The following is a 16677-nucleotide window of genomic DNA, read 5'->3' as shown; positions in this document are numbered from 1 at the left end:
TTTGTGCACCGGGCCTCTAGTCCTATATAATAAAAGGCTAATATGCAAATTGTCCCCTCGCCTGGGAGTTCCACCAGGTGGTGGGGCCTGCCAGCCTACTGCCCTGCCCGTGGCCCCTCCCCCGGACCTGCCCCACCCCTGATTGGCCTTGTGGTGATGAAAAGGGTTAACTAGCTTAAGACAAGAAGGGAGGCAGGGTCCAAGAAGGATGGAGGCATTTCTGGCCTGAAAAACTAAAACAGCCATAAGTTAGATCTAAAACAGCCCTGACCTAAGGGGTAATAAAACATCTCTGGCTAGGAAGCCATAGGGTGGTCTAAAATAACTCCAACCTGAACAAATAAAATAACCAAAAAAACAACAACATGAAAATGGGTATTGTGAAAACTTATTACAAGACTAAGGTCCCATGGTGGAAGAGACACAATAAGGAAAAGAATGGTCTTCAGAATACATAATAAATACCTCAGACAAAAAACTACAGCCTATAGGAACTCAGAGATAAAAAGACTCAACAAATTACAAATTACAGATTCAAATTTTGGATTTTTTCCCATGAAAGAGGAAGAAAGCAAGCCTTTCCCATTTGGAGTTTGTATCTGCTTCCAATAAACTTCTACGTTTTTTATTAAAGAAGCCTTTTCGTACACAAATTTATTCAAGCTTTGTAGCGCAAACACTGACAGAAGAAGTCTGCACCCCGAACCCCACGTCTCAGTGAGAACTGGCAGAATTTCTCTGATTGCTTCTGTTTTCTCAGTAAACAGGAAGCAAGGTTTTCAGCTGAAAGTGGGGATAGGGGAATATGTATTAGAAGTTTGAGGAGAGAATAGAAAAGAGGAAATATGAAATGGTCCTGTGGAAGAATGAACAGACTAGGAAAATGTAGTGTGATTGTTGAGCAACATCAAGACCCACTTGATATACATATTTCTATGTGTGTGTATTATGTATGTATTAGAATTATACTTTGACAGTAGTTTAAAGTGCTTTAAAAGGATGACTGATATTATGGGTGTTACATATTCCAGCCAACAGGAGAAAGTGGCAATTAATCTCTGCTGTTGAATAAGGAAGAGGTCTTATCTAATGACACCTCAGTCGGTCACAGCATTTGACCTCCAAAGCCCACAGATGTGTGTTGTATTATGTATGTATTAGAATTATACTTTGACAGTAGTTTAAAGTGCTTTAAAAGGATGACTGATATTATGGGTGTTACATATTCCAGCCAACAGGAGAAAGTGGCAATTAATCTCTGCTGTTGAATAAGGAAGAGGTCTTATCTAATGACACCTCAGTCGGTCACAGCATTTGACCTCCAAAGCCTACAGATTGGAGTATACTCTATATCTTGATCAACTTGTAAATATGACAGCTAATGGTCTTTCCCCTTTCATTGGTTAGGATTAGGTTTAGCTGTCAGAAACAGATCTGAAAAATAGTAACAAAATCAAGATAGAAATGTATTCCTCACTTGTGCATTGGAATTAGGAAATGCCTAAATCTAGACCATTGCACAGGGGTGTTGCCCTCATCTGCCTTATTTGAAATGGAGCTTTAGTGTCACATCCACGTTTCAGACAGCAAGATGAAGGAAGAAGGGGAAAGAGGCAAAGAGCACATACTGAAGTATAGGCAGGTAAATGTTATGGAGGGCCATGTGGAAGAAAGGGAGAATGGATATTGGGGACCACTCAGCCTCTGTCACATTCTCCATCTAAGGCTAGGCTGTTCACTCCAGAGAACAGGGCTCATTTCTTTCTTTCTTTTTTAAAAAAATATATTTTATTGGTTTTTTACAGAGAGGAAGGGAGAGAGATGGAGAGTTAGAAACATCGATGAGAGAGAAACATCGATCAGCTGCCTCCTGCACACACACTACTGGGAATGTGCCCGCAACCAAGGTACATACCCTTGACCGGAATCGAACCTGGGACCCTTCAGTCCGCAGGCCGACACTCTATCCACTGAGCCAAACCGGTTAGGGCAGGGCTCATTTCTTATACAAAAGTGATCTCCCACACTAGTCCAATACCAATACGTAAGTATATACCCAATAAATCAGTAGATGTTCATTATGGATGAATATAAGAATTATTTGTGTCAATACATTTTACAATGATAGGGATACTATATTTTGGTCTAGTTTGTTAAGATAATAGTGATTTTTTTTTAGCTATTAGTTAGGTTTAAGTTTAGCTGCAGGTGACAGGAAAATCAAATGTAACAATGGTTTAAGCAGGATAGAAATCTCTGTTTTTATGATATAAACAAAATTGAGGCAACTAGTTGAGGGTTAGTGTGATAACTGCACAAATCAGATATCAGATAATCTGTATACTCTGCCTATCTTGACATCTGGTTTCCATCTCCTGTCCTAAGAAGACCGTATGAGTTCCAGCCTCAATGCATATATTCCAGCTGCCAGGAGGGAGGAAAGAGAAAAGAAAGATTCACTTCTTTCCTTTAAAAGCATTTCTTGACCAGCATCCAGGAACAGAATGAATGGAGACCAGAAATTGGATGTTTATGACCCAAAAAAGCAGAATTTCATCCAGCACTTATCCCAGATTGTCAGGGTATTAACTGAGGGTGACATGGGGCACCCAGATACAAGAGATGCTATTGCCTGGCTCAAGGAGGTCCTGGAGTACAATGTTATTGAGGGTAAGTACCAGCGGTACTCATAACACTCCAGGACCTGTTGGAACCCAGAAAGCAGGATGCTCATAGTCTCCAGTAGGCATAATTGTGGGCTGGTGTGTAGAACTGCTCCAGGCTTTCTTTCTGGTGTCAGACAACATTATGGATTCATTCCTCACCTGACAGGGGCTAGATCTGCTGGTATCAGAAGCCAGGCATAGGTTTGGATGTCACCCGTCATGCTATGCTTACGGAAGCATGTATCTACCAACTGCTGAAGTTCTGCTGGGAGCAGCCTATTACGCGAACCTAATCAAGCTCTTTCTGCAGAGTTCCTATCAGGCTGAGATTGGACAGAGCCTGGACTTCATCACAGCACTGCAGGGCAACATGGGTATTGGCATATTCACTGAAAAGAGGTACACATCTGTTGTTAAGTATAAGTTAGCTTTCTACTCTGCCTTGTAGTGGCTGCCATGCATATGGTGGGAATTGAGAAGAGAAGGAACATGCCAATGCCAAGAAGTTCCTGCTGGAGATGGGAGAGTTCTTTCCCATTAAGGATGACTACCTTGACCTCTTTGGGGACTCTAGTGTGACACACAAGATTGGCATTGACATCCAGGACAACAGATGCAGCTGGCTGCAGTTCAGTGTCTGCGACGGGCCTCTTTGGAACAGCGCCAGATCCTGCAGCGGAATTATGGGCAGAAAGAGACTGAGAAGGTGGCCCAGATGAAGGCACTCTGAGGAGCTGCAGTCTGCAGGCTCTGTTCATGCAGTTACATCAGTTCAGTGTCTGCGACGGGCCTCTTTGGAACAGCGCTAGATCCTGCAGCCGAATTATGGGCAGAAAGAGGCTGAGAAGGTGGCCCAGATGAAGGCACTCTGTGAGGAGCTGCAGTCTGCAGGCTTGGTTGATGCAGTTACAGCCACTTTGTGGGTCTCATCAAGCAGTGCTCTGCAACCCTGTCCCCAACCGTCCTCCTGAGGCTAACACACAAGATCTATAAGAGGAAAGAGTGATCTAGAGACTGCAAAGGCGGGGAGGGGATGCTCTCAATAAATGACAGTAAATCCTAAAAAAAACAACCCATTTCTTGAAATGTGCACATGGCTTTTCTATCTGTATCGCATTAGTCATGTGGTCATATGTCCAGCTAAAATTCCATAGTTTTTTACAGTGGACAAAAGAGAGGTTAAATATTAGAAAAATGTTAGCAGTCTTCGCATAGTGATCATTCTTTGTATAGCAGTGTTTTGCAATCTTTTACAATCCATAACCCTTCAGCTGAGATTTTATTGAACTTTATTTTTTTAGTTTGTTTTATTAATACAACCAAATTAGAGCTTTATTTTATAAATAAGAAATTGTGATATTAAAAGGGCTTTTTTTAGTGATGTATCACTTTTTCTGCACCCATATTGGAATCAGTGATTTAAAGGAATGAGTAATCAATTCAACTCATTTATGATTTTCACTTTTACCTTGTAGGTGCTTCAACACTTTCTCAACAGAATCATTATATGAAAATGCAATCTAAGGTTCAAATTTTAGAAGAGAAGACTAAAGAGGCTGAGAGAACAGCTGAACTGGCTGAGGCTGATGCTAAGGAAAAGGATAAAGAACTAGTTGAGACTCTGAAGCGATTAAAAGATTATGAATCTGTATGTATTCTTATCTTGTCAATCAAGTTTAGAATTTTTCTTGACACAGTTAGACTGTCCTTTGCCATTTACTGCATACCATCTAAAAGCATTCCAGAAATATAATAAAGATTATCCTGCCCTGACCCGTTTGGCTCAGTGGATAGAGCGTCGGCCTGCGGACTCAGGGGTCCCGGGTTTGATTCCGGTCAAGGGCATGTACCTTGGTTGTGGGCACATCCACAGTGGGGAGTGTGTAGGAGGCAGCTGATCGATGTTTCTCATCGATGTTTCTGGCTCTCTATCCTTCTCCCTTCCTCTCTGTAGAAAATCAATAAAATATATTTTTAAAAAAAGATTATCCTAATCAATTTATATTAAACTATTCAAACTTTTGAGTAGCATTTACTTTGTGGCAGGAGAATTATTTTCAAACTATTTGCCAGATAATCAGCTTTGGTGAGGCAGCAAGGTTAGGTTCTTTGTAATCTGTGTCAGTATGCCACCATGTAGATGTGACACCTGGTTAGTTTGATAAAAGTTATAACAGGGACTGTTTTATTGCCTACCATGGCAACACAGCCTGACTTTCTACTTTTTTTTTATATTTTAAAATCTGATTACCACTAAGTCAGGCAAGAAATGATTTACATATTGTAATGGTATTGCCGATTGACCCTTACTATTTATTTTCTATGTTTTGTGAATCCTTTTAATGTAATATTCTGAGTCACTTTGCCATTAGGGTGCTGTTTTGAGAAGTTTCAACTCTTCCATTTTCTGTCATCATTATTGGAATTTTTTTTAAAAAGCACAATAAAAAGCACAGTTTAATGATGCAGACCTTAAGTATATGTGCACTTTCCCACAGACTTAATAAGAAAATAAATTCATGAGTTTAATAATTTATTCCAAATAAATCATGTTATATTTAAATTAGATGGGTATTTTTTAGGGAGTATATGGTTTAGAAGATGCTGTTATTGAAATAAAGAATTGTAAAAACCAAATTAAAATAAGAGATCGGGAGATTGAAGGATTGACAAAGGAAATCAATAAACTTGAGATGAAGATCAATGATTTCCTCGATGAAAATGAGGCACTTAGAGAGCGTGTGGGTGAGTCATCTTTTAAGATATGTATTTTGCTCAATCCTAATTGTCAAGTCATTTTCAGTTTTCCTTTTTGATTGTTTATTATTTTTAAATAGTTGTCTTTTTTAAAAAAAATACATTCTTTTATAAAAATGTTTAAAACAAATAAAAGTGGAGCTACTCTGATTGACTTGAGATTGGGGATTTGGTAGGGCTGGGATGGGGGGGTGGGCAGGCCTGGAGCACTGCTCTGTGCAGGCCAGGATCTCCTCAGTAGTAACTGCTGGTCTAAAAATGAAAGTCTGCTAAGTTAATACCACATATTAGAAGTGAACCCTTTAATTTTTTTCAATCAGAGTAATGTCTATGTGACCCATGTCAGTTTGTAAGATGCCTTTGTTTCATAAGAATTCTTGAGGACATTTAGAAATACTATATAAACCTTTTTAAGACTTTTAAGTACTTGACTTTTAGAATTTAGACTGCTTAAGTTTTTCTTCGGTTGAGTATTTTAAGGTTACTATTGATTCTAAGAAGTAATATAGCTTGAGAAGTTATATATTGATTTCAATAAATACCTTATTAGTGAATATTACCAGTTTTAATGTTTTGCCATTCCAATCTAAATTGCTGCTTTAAAATGAAAATAAAGATCTAAATAATGATTTTATTTTACTTGGTAAATACCAGTTAATGCTTTCTTAGAATTAACATGATCATCTGTAAAAACTGTTACCTAGAGGAAGGAAAAGTAAATATTTTATACAGACGATTCATCTGTAAAAATGTGTCTAACTAGGACCCAGAGTCGTGCTAGGACCTCAAGTTACACTTCTGATAGATGACTTATCACTTGATAGCCAGCTTCGATCTGGAAGTTCCTAAAGTTGACTGAGCCATCCAGATAGCTGTCAAAAACAGCAGATTTTCTGTACTGTAAAGGCTGCAAAACTTGGTTATAATTATTTGAGACAGTCTTAATGTCTGGTTTTCAGAACATAGCTGCTTAAGTAATAGAAAGTTATGAGACATGCACACTGGAAGCACCAGATTAGTCATGATAATATACGAAAGAGAGTGTATTAGTGAAGCACTGAGACCGAGAGTGGCTACTCCACAAGCAGAGCAGCCAATATTCTTGATATTGATATTAAATAATGACTACTATGTGCCAGGCACTGCACTAACTCTTTATTTGGGTTGATTTTAATATATCCCTGACAACAAGCCAAAATATATATAATTATACAGTTTTATCCCTATGACTTAATTATGTTCTTAATTACTACATTTATAGTACCTCAATGACAGGCAGACATAGACAAGATAGATCCTAAATATTTTTTGTCAGGATTTTCATTAATAATTGTGACAAAATTTAAACTTGGAGGGTTATAGTTCAAACATCAGGAAAGTTCTTGCACAAAATATACCCTCTTCTGTAGTGATGCTGACTTAATAAATTATAACAAGTTGCTTGATGATAACTAGCTGCTATATGAACCTTTTGTAGTTCATTTGAATGTTGATAAGGTTTTAATCACATTACTTTCTATTTTAGGCCTTGAACCGAAGACAATGATTGATTTAACTGAATTTAGAAATAGCAAAAGTTTAAAACAGCATCAGTACAGAGCCGAAAACCAGATTCTTTTGAAAGAGGCAAGTGCAGTAGTCAATTGGTTATTTTTCTGGTTGAACTAAAGAAAAATACTAATCATTTTTACTTTATAGATTGAAAGTTTAGAGGAAGAACGACTTGACCTGAAAAAAAAAATCCGCCAAATGGCTCAAGAAAAAGGAAAAAGAACTGCAACTTCAGGTATACTCAGTTATTCCAAACATTTAAAAAAGTCATTGGAAAATGAATCATCTGTATCTGAAATTTTCTGTATGTTAAAAATGTCATCTCTATGTTACTGTGGTTCTGCTACAAGTTTAGTAAATGAAAATAATGGCCTGATGAAGATTATATAAATGAGTGTCATTGGGTTCAGTCCTAAGTATGGAACTGGTAAACAAATAAACAAAACAAAAACCAACAAAACAAGTGAATAAAAAACAAACTTTCAGCATCGTGAACTTATGAAAAATTTACAGTGAAGTTTGTATTAATTTGTAGACAATGCCAGTAAGTTGTGATTAGTAATGATAAAACAGTAATTTTTATGTTAATATGTTACTGATAATATTTTTTTCTTTTCTTAAGAGTTATGTATTGAAAACTTCTTAGACATTACTTACTGTATAATGTTTTGTTGAATAAAAATTAGCATTTTTTGTTTGTTTATCTTACATGATATAAAGAGAACAGTTGGTTAAATGTCTTACAGCTGTTGAAGACCACAGAAAAGAAATTTGTTTTTAACTAAGTTCATAAATACCTAAGAGTAATACATTTTTTTGTTTTGTATTTTTTTTTTTAGCATTTTAGTTCCTATAGTACATCAAAAAATTTCTAGAAGGGCAAAACTTCATAATTTATTAGTATATTAACCAGTTTTCTCATTATTCAAGATTTTTGTCTACTTTCTTTTTTTTAAATTTTGTTTTATTGCTTAAAGTATTACAAAGAGTTATATGTGTCTTTTAACTATATATAGAACGGATAGGAATGATAGAGAGGATACAGTATATATTAGTTTCTCATACTAATATCTTGTTAAAAGTGAGTTAAATGAGAAGGTTGTATAGGCTACATGTTTATTAGGGATTTTAGAAATAATTATTCTATCATTTTTGAGTTAAAACTTGTTTCTAGTTTTAAAGAGTGAAAGTATTAAAATAATAAGAGAGTTATTTTTATGTCTAATTTGTTATATTTTTTTATATGTAGGCTTAATAGTTGAGGACCTGAACCTAACAGAAAACTTTTCTCAAGAAAATAGAATGGGAGAAAGAAAATTTGATTTCATGAGCCTTGAAAATATGAATGCAGCACATTCAAAGGTAAACAGTATTTGCTATGACAGAGAAAATAAAGAAAATTGTCAGTTCTTTCATTTTTGATCTATTATCTCATTTTAGACACTGCTATTTTTTATAGATGTTAAATTAAAAATGTTTTCTTACTTAAATAATCTGTTGATTCAAAGGTTGATTAATGAGACATTATTTATTCTGAATACAGATTAGGAGTTCAGATAAAGTAGAGCTGCTGCATAGGAGAGCATCAATCAGTATTCCAGAATCTTACCAGAAAGAGTCAGAAGAGAACATGACTGTAGGATCGTTACCAAGAATGTTATCTGAAGTTCATCATAGTGTAGCGAGTGAAGTGGATCCTTTTGTCTCTTTAACTAGACATTCTTCATCTACACAAGTAAATGATAATACACCTCCAGAAACTATTACAATAAGGGAGATTTTTAAAGCACCATGTCTACAATCGTTAGTCAGTGCCTTTAGTAGGGAGAGTCATGAAGAAATAAACAACTTCCTATACTCTTCTTCTGATGACTCTCTGAAGAAAGTGTCAGAAAGCCATCAAGCACCTGAGAAGACAAGTTTCACACAAGAAAGCAATTTGTCTTTACAAGCCTTATTAACAGCTTCTGATTTAATGTGGAAGTTATCACTTAGGCAAAAATCTGCAATATTTTGTCAACAAATTCATGATAATAAAGCTGACATGGATAATTCACGCGTAGCAGCACCAGAAGATGAGCGGGTTCATGCCCAAATAAAATGTGCTGGTAGTTTGAAAGAAGATAAAAGAAAAAGTGAAGTACCCTTACAGGCAGAGATTTTGAAAAGTAAACTTGAAGTTAATCTTCCAGATCCTGTGCATGTTACTGCACAATCAGAATTATCTCAGGTAGATCCAGTTGAAAATGTTACAGAACAGCTATGGAGAGAACTAATATTTCTTAGATCTGAGGTGAGGTTTCCTCCAAATTGCATTCCTGGGATTGCTTTTTTATTAACTCTTTTTTTTTTTAATTTCTTTTCTAACAAAGTTCTATAAGTAGTAATTACAATAAGATTTTTTTAATGTTTGAACATTAGCATTAATTTATGCACATTCTATTTTTTTAAAATCTAAAAATGCAGTATATTTGATATGAACTCATCAACTTGCCTAATTTATTAAATATTTCTTTAGAATGAAGTCATAGCACAGGATTTATTGATCAAGGAAGCACAGAGTAGAAATGCAGAAATAGAGCTTGAACGTCATAGAAGCCAGGCAGAACAGGTAGTGTGAATATTAAAACAGATGATTGTGGTACTAAAGACAAAAACCTTCGTTATATCTGTTTGCTTTTTGCCATGGGTATGGGAGGGGCGGGCAGGGAAGGGAGAAGATGGGAAGAGGATCACCATCTGTTTTATCATTTAGATTTTACTTTTATGACTGCTATTATGTCTCTATAACTTGTATTTGGTGTGTTAAACCTCAATCAAACTTTGTTAAAAGTTCAGAACTAAACTATTGTGATATTTTGTAAAAAAAAAATAATTTTATTTATGTTTTGTTCAGAGTGAATTTCTTTCAAGAGAACTAATTGAAAAAGAAAGAGATTTAGAAAGAAGTAAAACAATAATAGCCAAATTTCAGAGTAAATGTAAGTTACTATTATCTCTTATTTTTCTTTACCTATTTGTCTTATACTGAAAATCATGGATCTGAAAGGACTTTAATACATTCTGTTTTCTAATCTGTTTTAGTCTTAATTACCTTTATAAGGTATAGACGTTAGTTTCTCTCTTTCATCCATTTGGTTTGCTCTGCTATATTCATAGTCGGAGAATGTTCTTAGTCTGAATATTTTTGTGATTATAAATAACTAATTTTTCTGTTTTATTCTCTAATGAAAGTAAACAAATTTTTAAAAAATTTAATAAAGTGAAGGCAAATATGCTTATGATTTATTTCTTTGAGCTATGAGATATGTGTATGCATATAATTTCAATATGTATATCATTCAGCTCAACTATTCACACATTGAATTTATAGTTGAACTTTTTTTGTATATATATTTGCATTTTACAAATGAGTTATTTTTCCTATACGTGAACTATTTGTCATCGATATAGAATAGTGCAAATGGTGTAAAATTTATTCATTCAATGAGAAACATATGTCATTATAGTAAAAGAATTAGTTGAAGAAAATAAACAACTTGAAGGAGGTATGAAAGAAATATTGCAAGCTATTAAGGAAATGCAGAAAGATCCTGATGTTAATGGAGGAGAAACATCTCTAATAATTCCTAGTCTTGAAAGACTAGTTAATGTAAGTTATGTTTTTATATTAATGGTTTCATTTTGTTGTTTCATCAACTTTAATGATACTATTCACTGTCTACTAGTCTAGACAGTTTCTGATAAGACATTTGCTGTCAGCTGAGTCATTGTTGCCTGCATGTAATGTGTATTTTTTTTCCTCAGGCTGCTTTCAAAACTTTCTCTTTATGTTTGTTTTTTACCAGTTTGACTATAATGTGCCTGTGTGTATGCACACACATTTGTATATATGCATATGTATCTCGTTTGGTGTTTGCTGAGCTTCTTGAATCTGTTTTCTTATGTTATTCACCACAATTAGGAAGTTTTCTACCACTAATCTCTTTAATTACTTTTTTCTGTATGATTCTCTCTGGAATTCCAGTGAAACACTTTATATTTTTTATAAGAGAGAGTATGTTCTTTAATTTAAAAAAATTATTTTAGAGAGGAAAGGAGAAAGGAACAAATAGAACCCGTCACTTTTTGGTGTCTGAGACAACATTCCCATCAACTGAGCCACACCAGCCAGAGCCCCAGTGAAACATTTTAGACCTTTTGATGTGCAGAGGTCCCTGAAGCTGGTTCATTTTTTTCCTAATTTGTTATTTTTTTCTTCTCCCAGTTGTGTAATTGCTATTGCTTTTTCTTTAGGTTCACTGATACTTGCCTCTGTCAACTCCATTCTTTTGCCTCGACAGTCAACCTTAGACCTGGCATAGTTTTTACACAGAATTTGAAAATCCCTTTTGCTAGCTTTTTTCTTTCGTGTGGCTTTAGGCTGGCTCTGACCTCTGGTTTTCTAGGCCAGAAAGTTGACAGGCCATTGCACCTGCAGGCTGCCCTCAGAGGAAGCTTTAAAAATGGCAAATCACTCCTGGCTGTTGCCGTTTTTAAAGTAACAAGTCCTCTCCAAAATCTGTTTGCTTTTGTTTATTTTCTAGAACCTTTAAGTAATCGTTTTTGTATTTACTTGTTAAATGTGGGAGGGTAGGTCTATTAGGATCTTATGCCACAAAACTAGAAGTGTAATAGATTGTAGTAAGAATATTTTAAATATATAAAGAATTAAGCATTGCTACAGGAAATATTTTAGCCATCAAGTAATCTTCTATTTATATTTACCATATAAGGACTTAAAAAGTTTCACAGTATTAATGATATTAGATAAACTTTAATAAAATATGCATTTTATATTTAGATTTTTACTATGTTGTTTATGTAATCTGACCACATTTATGTTCTTTCCCAAATTTGTGGTTGATTTAAATATTAAAAACATCTCATTATTTATTGAATTGTTTTTTTAATGATGCCCAGTCAATAGTTGAATACTTTTTTTAATGACATTATATTATTAGGAGAGAGAGATAGATGATGAAAACTTCCTGAGGCAAGAAAACCATTTGACATAAGTTATGAGAACAATTTGATTCCTTGTATGTGTTACTCCTTCTGACTTTTCTTTTGCCTCTGCTATTTTGAATGTCTAAAATGATTCTATCTTTTGTCTATTATGCTGCTCACTACTAATATTATATCTCAGATCAAACTTTATTCTCCAAGGGAAACTATTTAGTAAATGAATAGACTAGCAAATTTTTCCTTCTATTTCAATTCATAGTCCCTGGCCTTCCTACAGCCACTGCTTCCCTAGGTTTTTATCTGCATTTATTCTGGGTTGTCATTCTTTTTTTCTGAAATATATCCCTGTCTAAAACTCACAGATAACCTAATAATACCTCCTTGTAAGAAATCTTCAGAATCTTGAGATCAGATAATTCTGGTTTATGCACTTCAGTTCACTTTCTATTGTTACAGGTTTTTGTTTTGTTTTTTTCAGTGCCCTGAATCACTATCTAATTTAGTATTATTTTACCAAAAGACCATGTAGACGGCATGGTGCTATTTCTTAGCAACAGAACTAACTAGACTTACTTTGTTGTCTGTCAGAAATCCCCTTCTGCCTATTTCTGTCTTCCTCGTATCCCTTTGAATTAGTATATCTTGTTACTTTATATGTCCTTCTCTGAGCTCTTAGTGTAAAGGCTTCCTTTTATAAATCTGCTGCCCAGAGTTCAACACCAGTTCACCTTCCTGAGTACTGTATAAGATTACATTTGGTTTTACTCATCCTACCACTTTGTCTTCAGCCTTCACTTCTGAAGCTTTACTTTGCATTTAACAGGTTTCTTCCATATAGTTCTTTTAAAGTCATAATGTTTGTGTGTGTGTGTGTGTATAGATTTATGATAGTTGGAGAGTTAGGACAATGAAGGCGCTTTGATATTCTAATATTTTGACATATTACTTTTGCTTACCTAGCACTCTTGGATAATACTATGTTATCATACTTTGCCTTTGTTACCATGTGTACTTCAACTGTGGAGAGAAAGCAATGGAAAATTCACTTAATTGGATGTAGTAACTTTCATTTCTTTGCTCATGCTTTAAATTCAGGTGCTCCATAGTTTCAAAGTATTTTCATGTATATCTCATTTTGACTGCCAATATTGTGAAGTTGACAGAGCTAATATCATTTACTCTTCTTTAGAGATAAGGAAACTAAAGTATAAAGAATTTAAGTCACTTGCCAAGCTAGTAAGAGATTGGTTAAGATATGAACCCTTGTCATCCTGTTCCTATTCAGTTGATTTACTAGGCTACCAGTTTACTAAGGTTAGCTAGATGTTTGCTAATTTTTATAATAAAGTAGTTACTAAACTTGGTAATACTGTTGTAAGTTAAAATAGTTTTATAAATTTAAATTCATTAATAAGAAATAGATTTGGCTTATTTTGTTATTATACATGGCAGTGGGAATAGTAAAATGCTTAAATGTGAATTTTATTTAAAAGTAGATTTTTAAACTATGATTTTAATGTTTTTTAACATTTCTGAAATATAACATAAATCTTTTAGGCAATGGAATCAAAGAATGCAGAAGGAATCTTCGATGCCAATCTCCATTTGAAAACCCAAGTTGACCAATTTACTGGGAGGAATGAAGAATTAAGACAGGAGCTCAGGGAAGCTCGAAAGGAGGCTATAAATTATTCTCAGCAGTTGGCAAAAGCAAATTTAAAGGTGAGAATTTTATTAAATAAAAGATAATGTTAAGCACTGAACATAGGTCTAATATGAAACTTTTAATTTTTTTAAAAATGACTACTTTATTAGAAAATGCCCCTTGAATTAATTCTTTCATCATTAAGAAAACACCTATTCAGGTTTTTCTTATAAAATTAATTGGAAAAATAAGTGTCTTATAATATAACAAAATACAAAAATTCCAAGTGTACTAGTATACTAAGTGGAAAATAAATTATGGTTTAATTTCCGGCAGGGCATTCATATGTCTACTTTAAAAAAATATTCAGTTACTGCTTTTAAATTTGTCTTCCTTTGGGTATAAGAGATGTGATTCTCATTCCTGAACTCTTTGTTTCCAGATTGATCATCTTGAAAAAGAAACCAGTCTTTTACGGAAATCAGAAGGATCAAATGTTGTTTTTAAAGGAGTAGACTTACCTGATGGAATAGCACCATCTAGTGCCAATATTATTAATTCTCTGAATGAATATTTAATACATATTTTACAGGTACTGAAATTTTTATATCTGAATAACAATTGATAGTATGTTTTTCAATTTAGTCTTCACATATTTTTTGAGTTCCTAACATATTAACAGATATATTTTAATGGATTTTGATGTTAGATGGAATGTATGGATAAAATTAATTTATTCCATTTATCTGCATGAGAAGCATACTGACACACCTTGTTCACTGGGTATTATTTATATAAAATATATGATTGACAGTTGGAATAATATACAGCTGCTCTAACCTAGTAATGTATAAATGAGTGAGCACTTTTATTTATGTATTTATTTTATTATTTTTTTTATCCTCACCTAAGGATATGTTTTTTTAAAGAGAGGAAGGAAGAGAGAGAGAGAGAGAGACAGAGACACACAGAGAGAGACATCAATTGGTTGCCTCCTGTATGCACCCCAACCTGGGATCAAACATTCAACATAGGTATGTGCCCTGACTGGAAAACGAACCCACAATCTTTTGATAAATGGGATAATGCTCCAACCAAAAGAGCCATCTGGCCAGGGCTAACATGGGCACTTTTGTTTATTGCTGGTTAGAAAAGCAATTGAAGTGAATAAAGTCTGACACTGCTTTTTAGTATGATGGTTAAAATTACTCCTTTTTTTTTTAACTGCAAGAAGAAGAAAAATAAATTCTCTTTTATTTATTTTTTTCATTTACTCTGTAAAGTGTTAGTTAATCCATCAGCAAATTAGATTGTGGACTGCTTGCCCTCTGTTTCTCAGTTTTGCCATCTATATCGTGGTCATTATGAATGGCCTCATGAAGGATGCTTTTCATTATTTCATTTGAAGTGTGACTACCATAACATTACATAAATTACAAAATTACATAATTACAAAAATGAGTTCAAAATAAGTGAGAATATATTTTTTATTATAAGCACTTCTGTTTTCCTTTCCTAGATAATCCACTTCTGAATATACTTGAGTTAAGATTATCAAATTCTTATTTTTATATTTGGAAGTTACATTAATGAATCTTTTTCTGGATATTGTAATTTATATGTTATCTTAGGGAGCAACAACCTTAACTACTTAGAACATCACTTTATAATTAGTATTATACATTACTTTTAATGTAGGCCCCGGCCAGCAGCCAGCAGCCAGAGAAGGAAGGCCCCGATCGGCCATGATCACTGGCCAGGCCTAGGGACCCTACCTGTGCATGAATTTCGTTCACTGAGCCTCTAGTCTTTATATAAAAAAACATGAGAAGCACTGTGGTAGCATAGAGAGAGACCACTGATTGGGAATCTGAAAACCTTTTCAAAGTGGTAAAACAGGTCATTGGACTTCAATCCTAAAACAGCATAGAGTGAGGGAAGTAGCAAGGCCTTTGGAGTCAGACAGACATGACCTACAGTGTCGCATGTACATATATTTAAGGTACCTGGCACCAAACTCAGCATTAATGCTTAGGAAATGGTTGCTAAAGGTACTGCTAATGAGTTTTAATGTTGAGTAAGTCACTTAATCTTCTAAGTCTCAGTTTCTTCATCTTTGAAAAGAATTAGTTAGGATAATTCAAGTAGAGAAATATATATATACACACACACATATACTAGAGGCCCAGTGCACAACATTTGTGCACTAAGGGGTTGGGGGGGGTCCTTCAGCCCAGCCTGCGCCCTCACACAGTCTGGAACCCCTCGGGGGATGTCCACCTGCCAGCTTATGCCCGCTCACCTGGCTTCTGGCTGAGCGGCACTCTCCCATGGGAGAGCAGTGACTACCAGGGGACAGATCCTGTGTTGAGTGTCTGCCTCCTGGTGGTCAGTGTGTGTCATAGCAACCGGTGGTTCTGCCGTTCGGTTGATTTCCATATTAGGGTTTTATTATATAGAATACTAGAGGCCCAGTGCATGAAATTGTGCACGGGAAGGGTCCCTAGGCCTGGCCAGTGATCACAGCCAATCGGGCCCTACTGGCTGTTGGCTGGGACCTTTATTCCGCGCTGCCCCCTGGTGGTCAGCCCATGTCATAGCGAACAGTCAAACTCCAAAGGGGACAATTTGCATATTAGCCTTTTATTATATAGGACTAGAGGCCCGGTGCACAAAAATTTGTGCACTGGCCAGGGGGGTGGTCTCCCTCAGCCTCACTTGTGCCCTCTTACAGTCTGGGACCCCTTGGGAGATAATGACGTGCTGGCTTAGGCCCGCTCCCGGGTGGCAGAGGGCAGGCCCAATCCCTAGGTGCAGCCCCTGGTCGGGCTCAGAGCAGGGCCGATTGGGGGGTTGGGGCGCTGCCCCCTGTCACACTCAAGGCAGGGTCAATGGGGAGGTTGCCCCACCACCCCCTGTCACTCACAGAGCAGGGCCGATCAGGGGGTTGGGGCGCTGCCCCCTGTCACGCACGGAGCAGGGCCCATCAGGGGGGTTGGGGCTCCGTACCCTGTCATACACAGAGCAGGGCCGATCAGGGGGTTGGGGCGC

At 35.7% G+C, this 16677-nt stretch overlaps 1 protein-coding gene and 1 pseudogene across 3 annotated transcripts in view; both read left to right on the top strand.

Annotated features, from left to right (window-relative positions):
- CEP290 (centrosomal protein 290kDa) overlaps positions 1-16677 on the top strand; it is a 116263-nt gene that overhangs the window by 26085 nt on the left and 73501 nt on the right. For 2 of the 3 annotated variants that reach the window (XM_014544593.1, XM_014544591.1), the window contains exons 13-21: positions 4142-4314; positions 5249-5411; positions 6949-7049; positions 7122-7209; positions 8224-8336; positions 9871-9955; positions 10484-10626; positions 13539-13703; positions 14069-14218. In XM_014544593.1, the coding sequence (XP_014400079.1) occupies positions 4142-4314; positions 5249-5411; positions 6949-7049; positions 7122-7209; positions 8224-8336; positions 9871-9955; positions 10484-10626; positions 13539-13703; positions 14069-14218 (1181 nt within the window). Of the gene's footprint in view, positions 1-4141; positions 4315-5248; positions 5412-6948; positions 7050-7121; positions 7210-8223; positions 8337-9492; positions 9586-9870; positions 9956-10483; positions 10627-13538; positions 13704-14068; positions 14219-16677 lie in introns of all 3 variants that reach the window. The other variant, XM_014544592.1, reaches the window with a different exon arrangement.
- On the top strand, positions 2497-3705 carry LOC102249150 (annotated as a pseudogene).

The sequence above is a fragment of the Myotis brandtii genome, unplaced genomic scaffold, assembly GCF_000412655.1.
Source record: "Myotis brandtii unplaced genomic scaffold, ASM41265v1 scaffold371, whole genome shotgun sequence".
Taxonomy (NCBI): domain Eukaryota; kingdom Metazoa; phylum Chordata; class Mammalia; order Chiroptera; family Vespertilionidae; genus Myotis; species Myotis brandtii.
The sequence above is the reverse complement of the archived record's forward strand: the minus strand, read 5'-3'. Positions and strand labels throughout refer to the sequence as shown.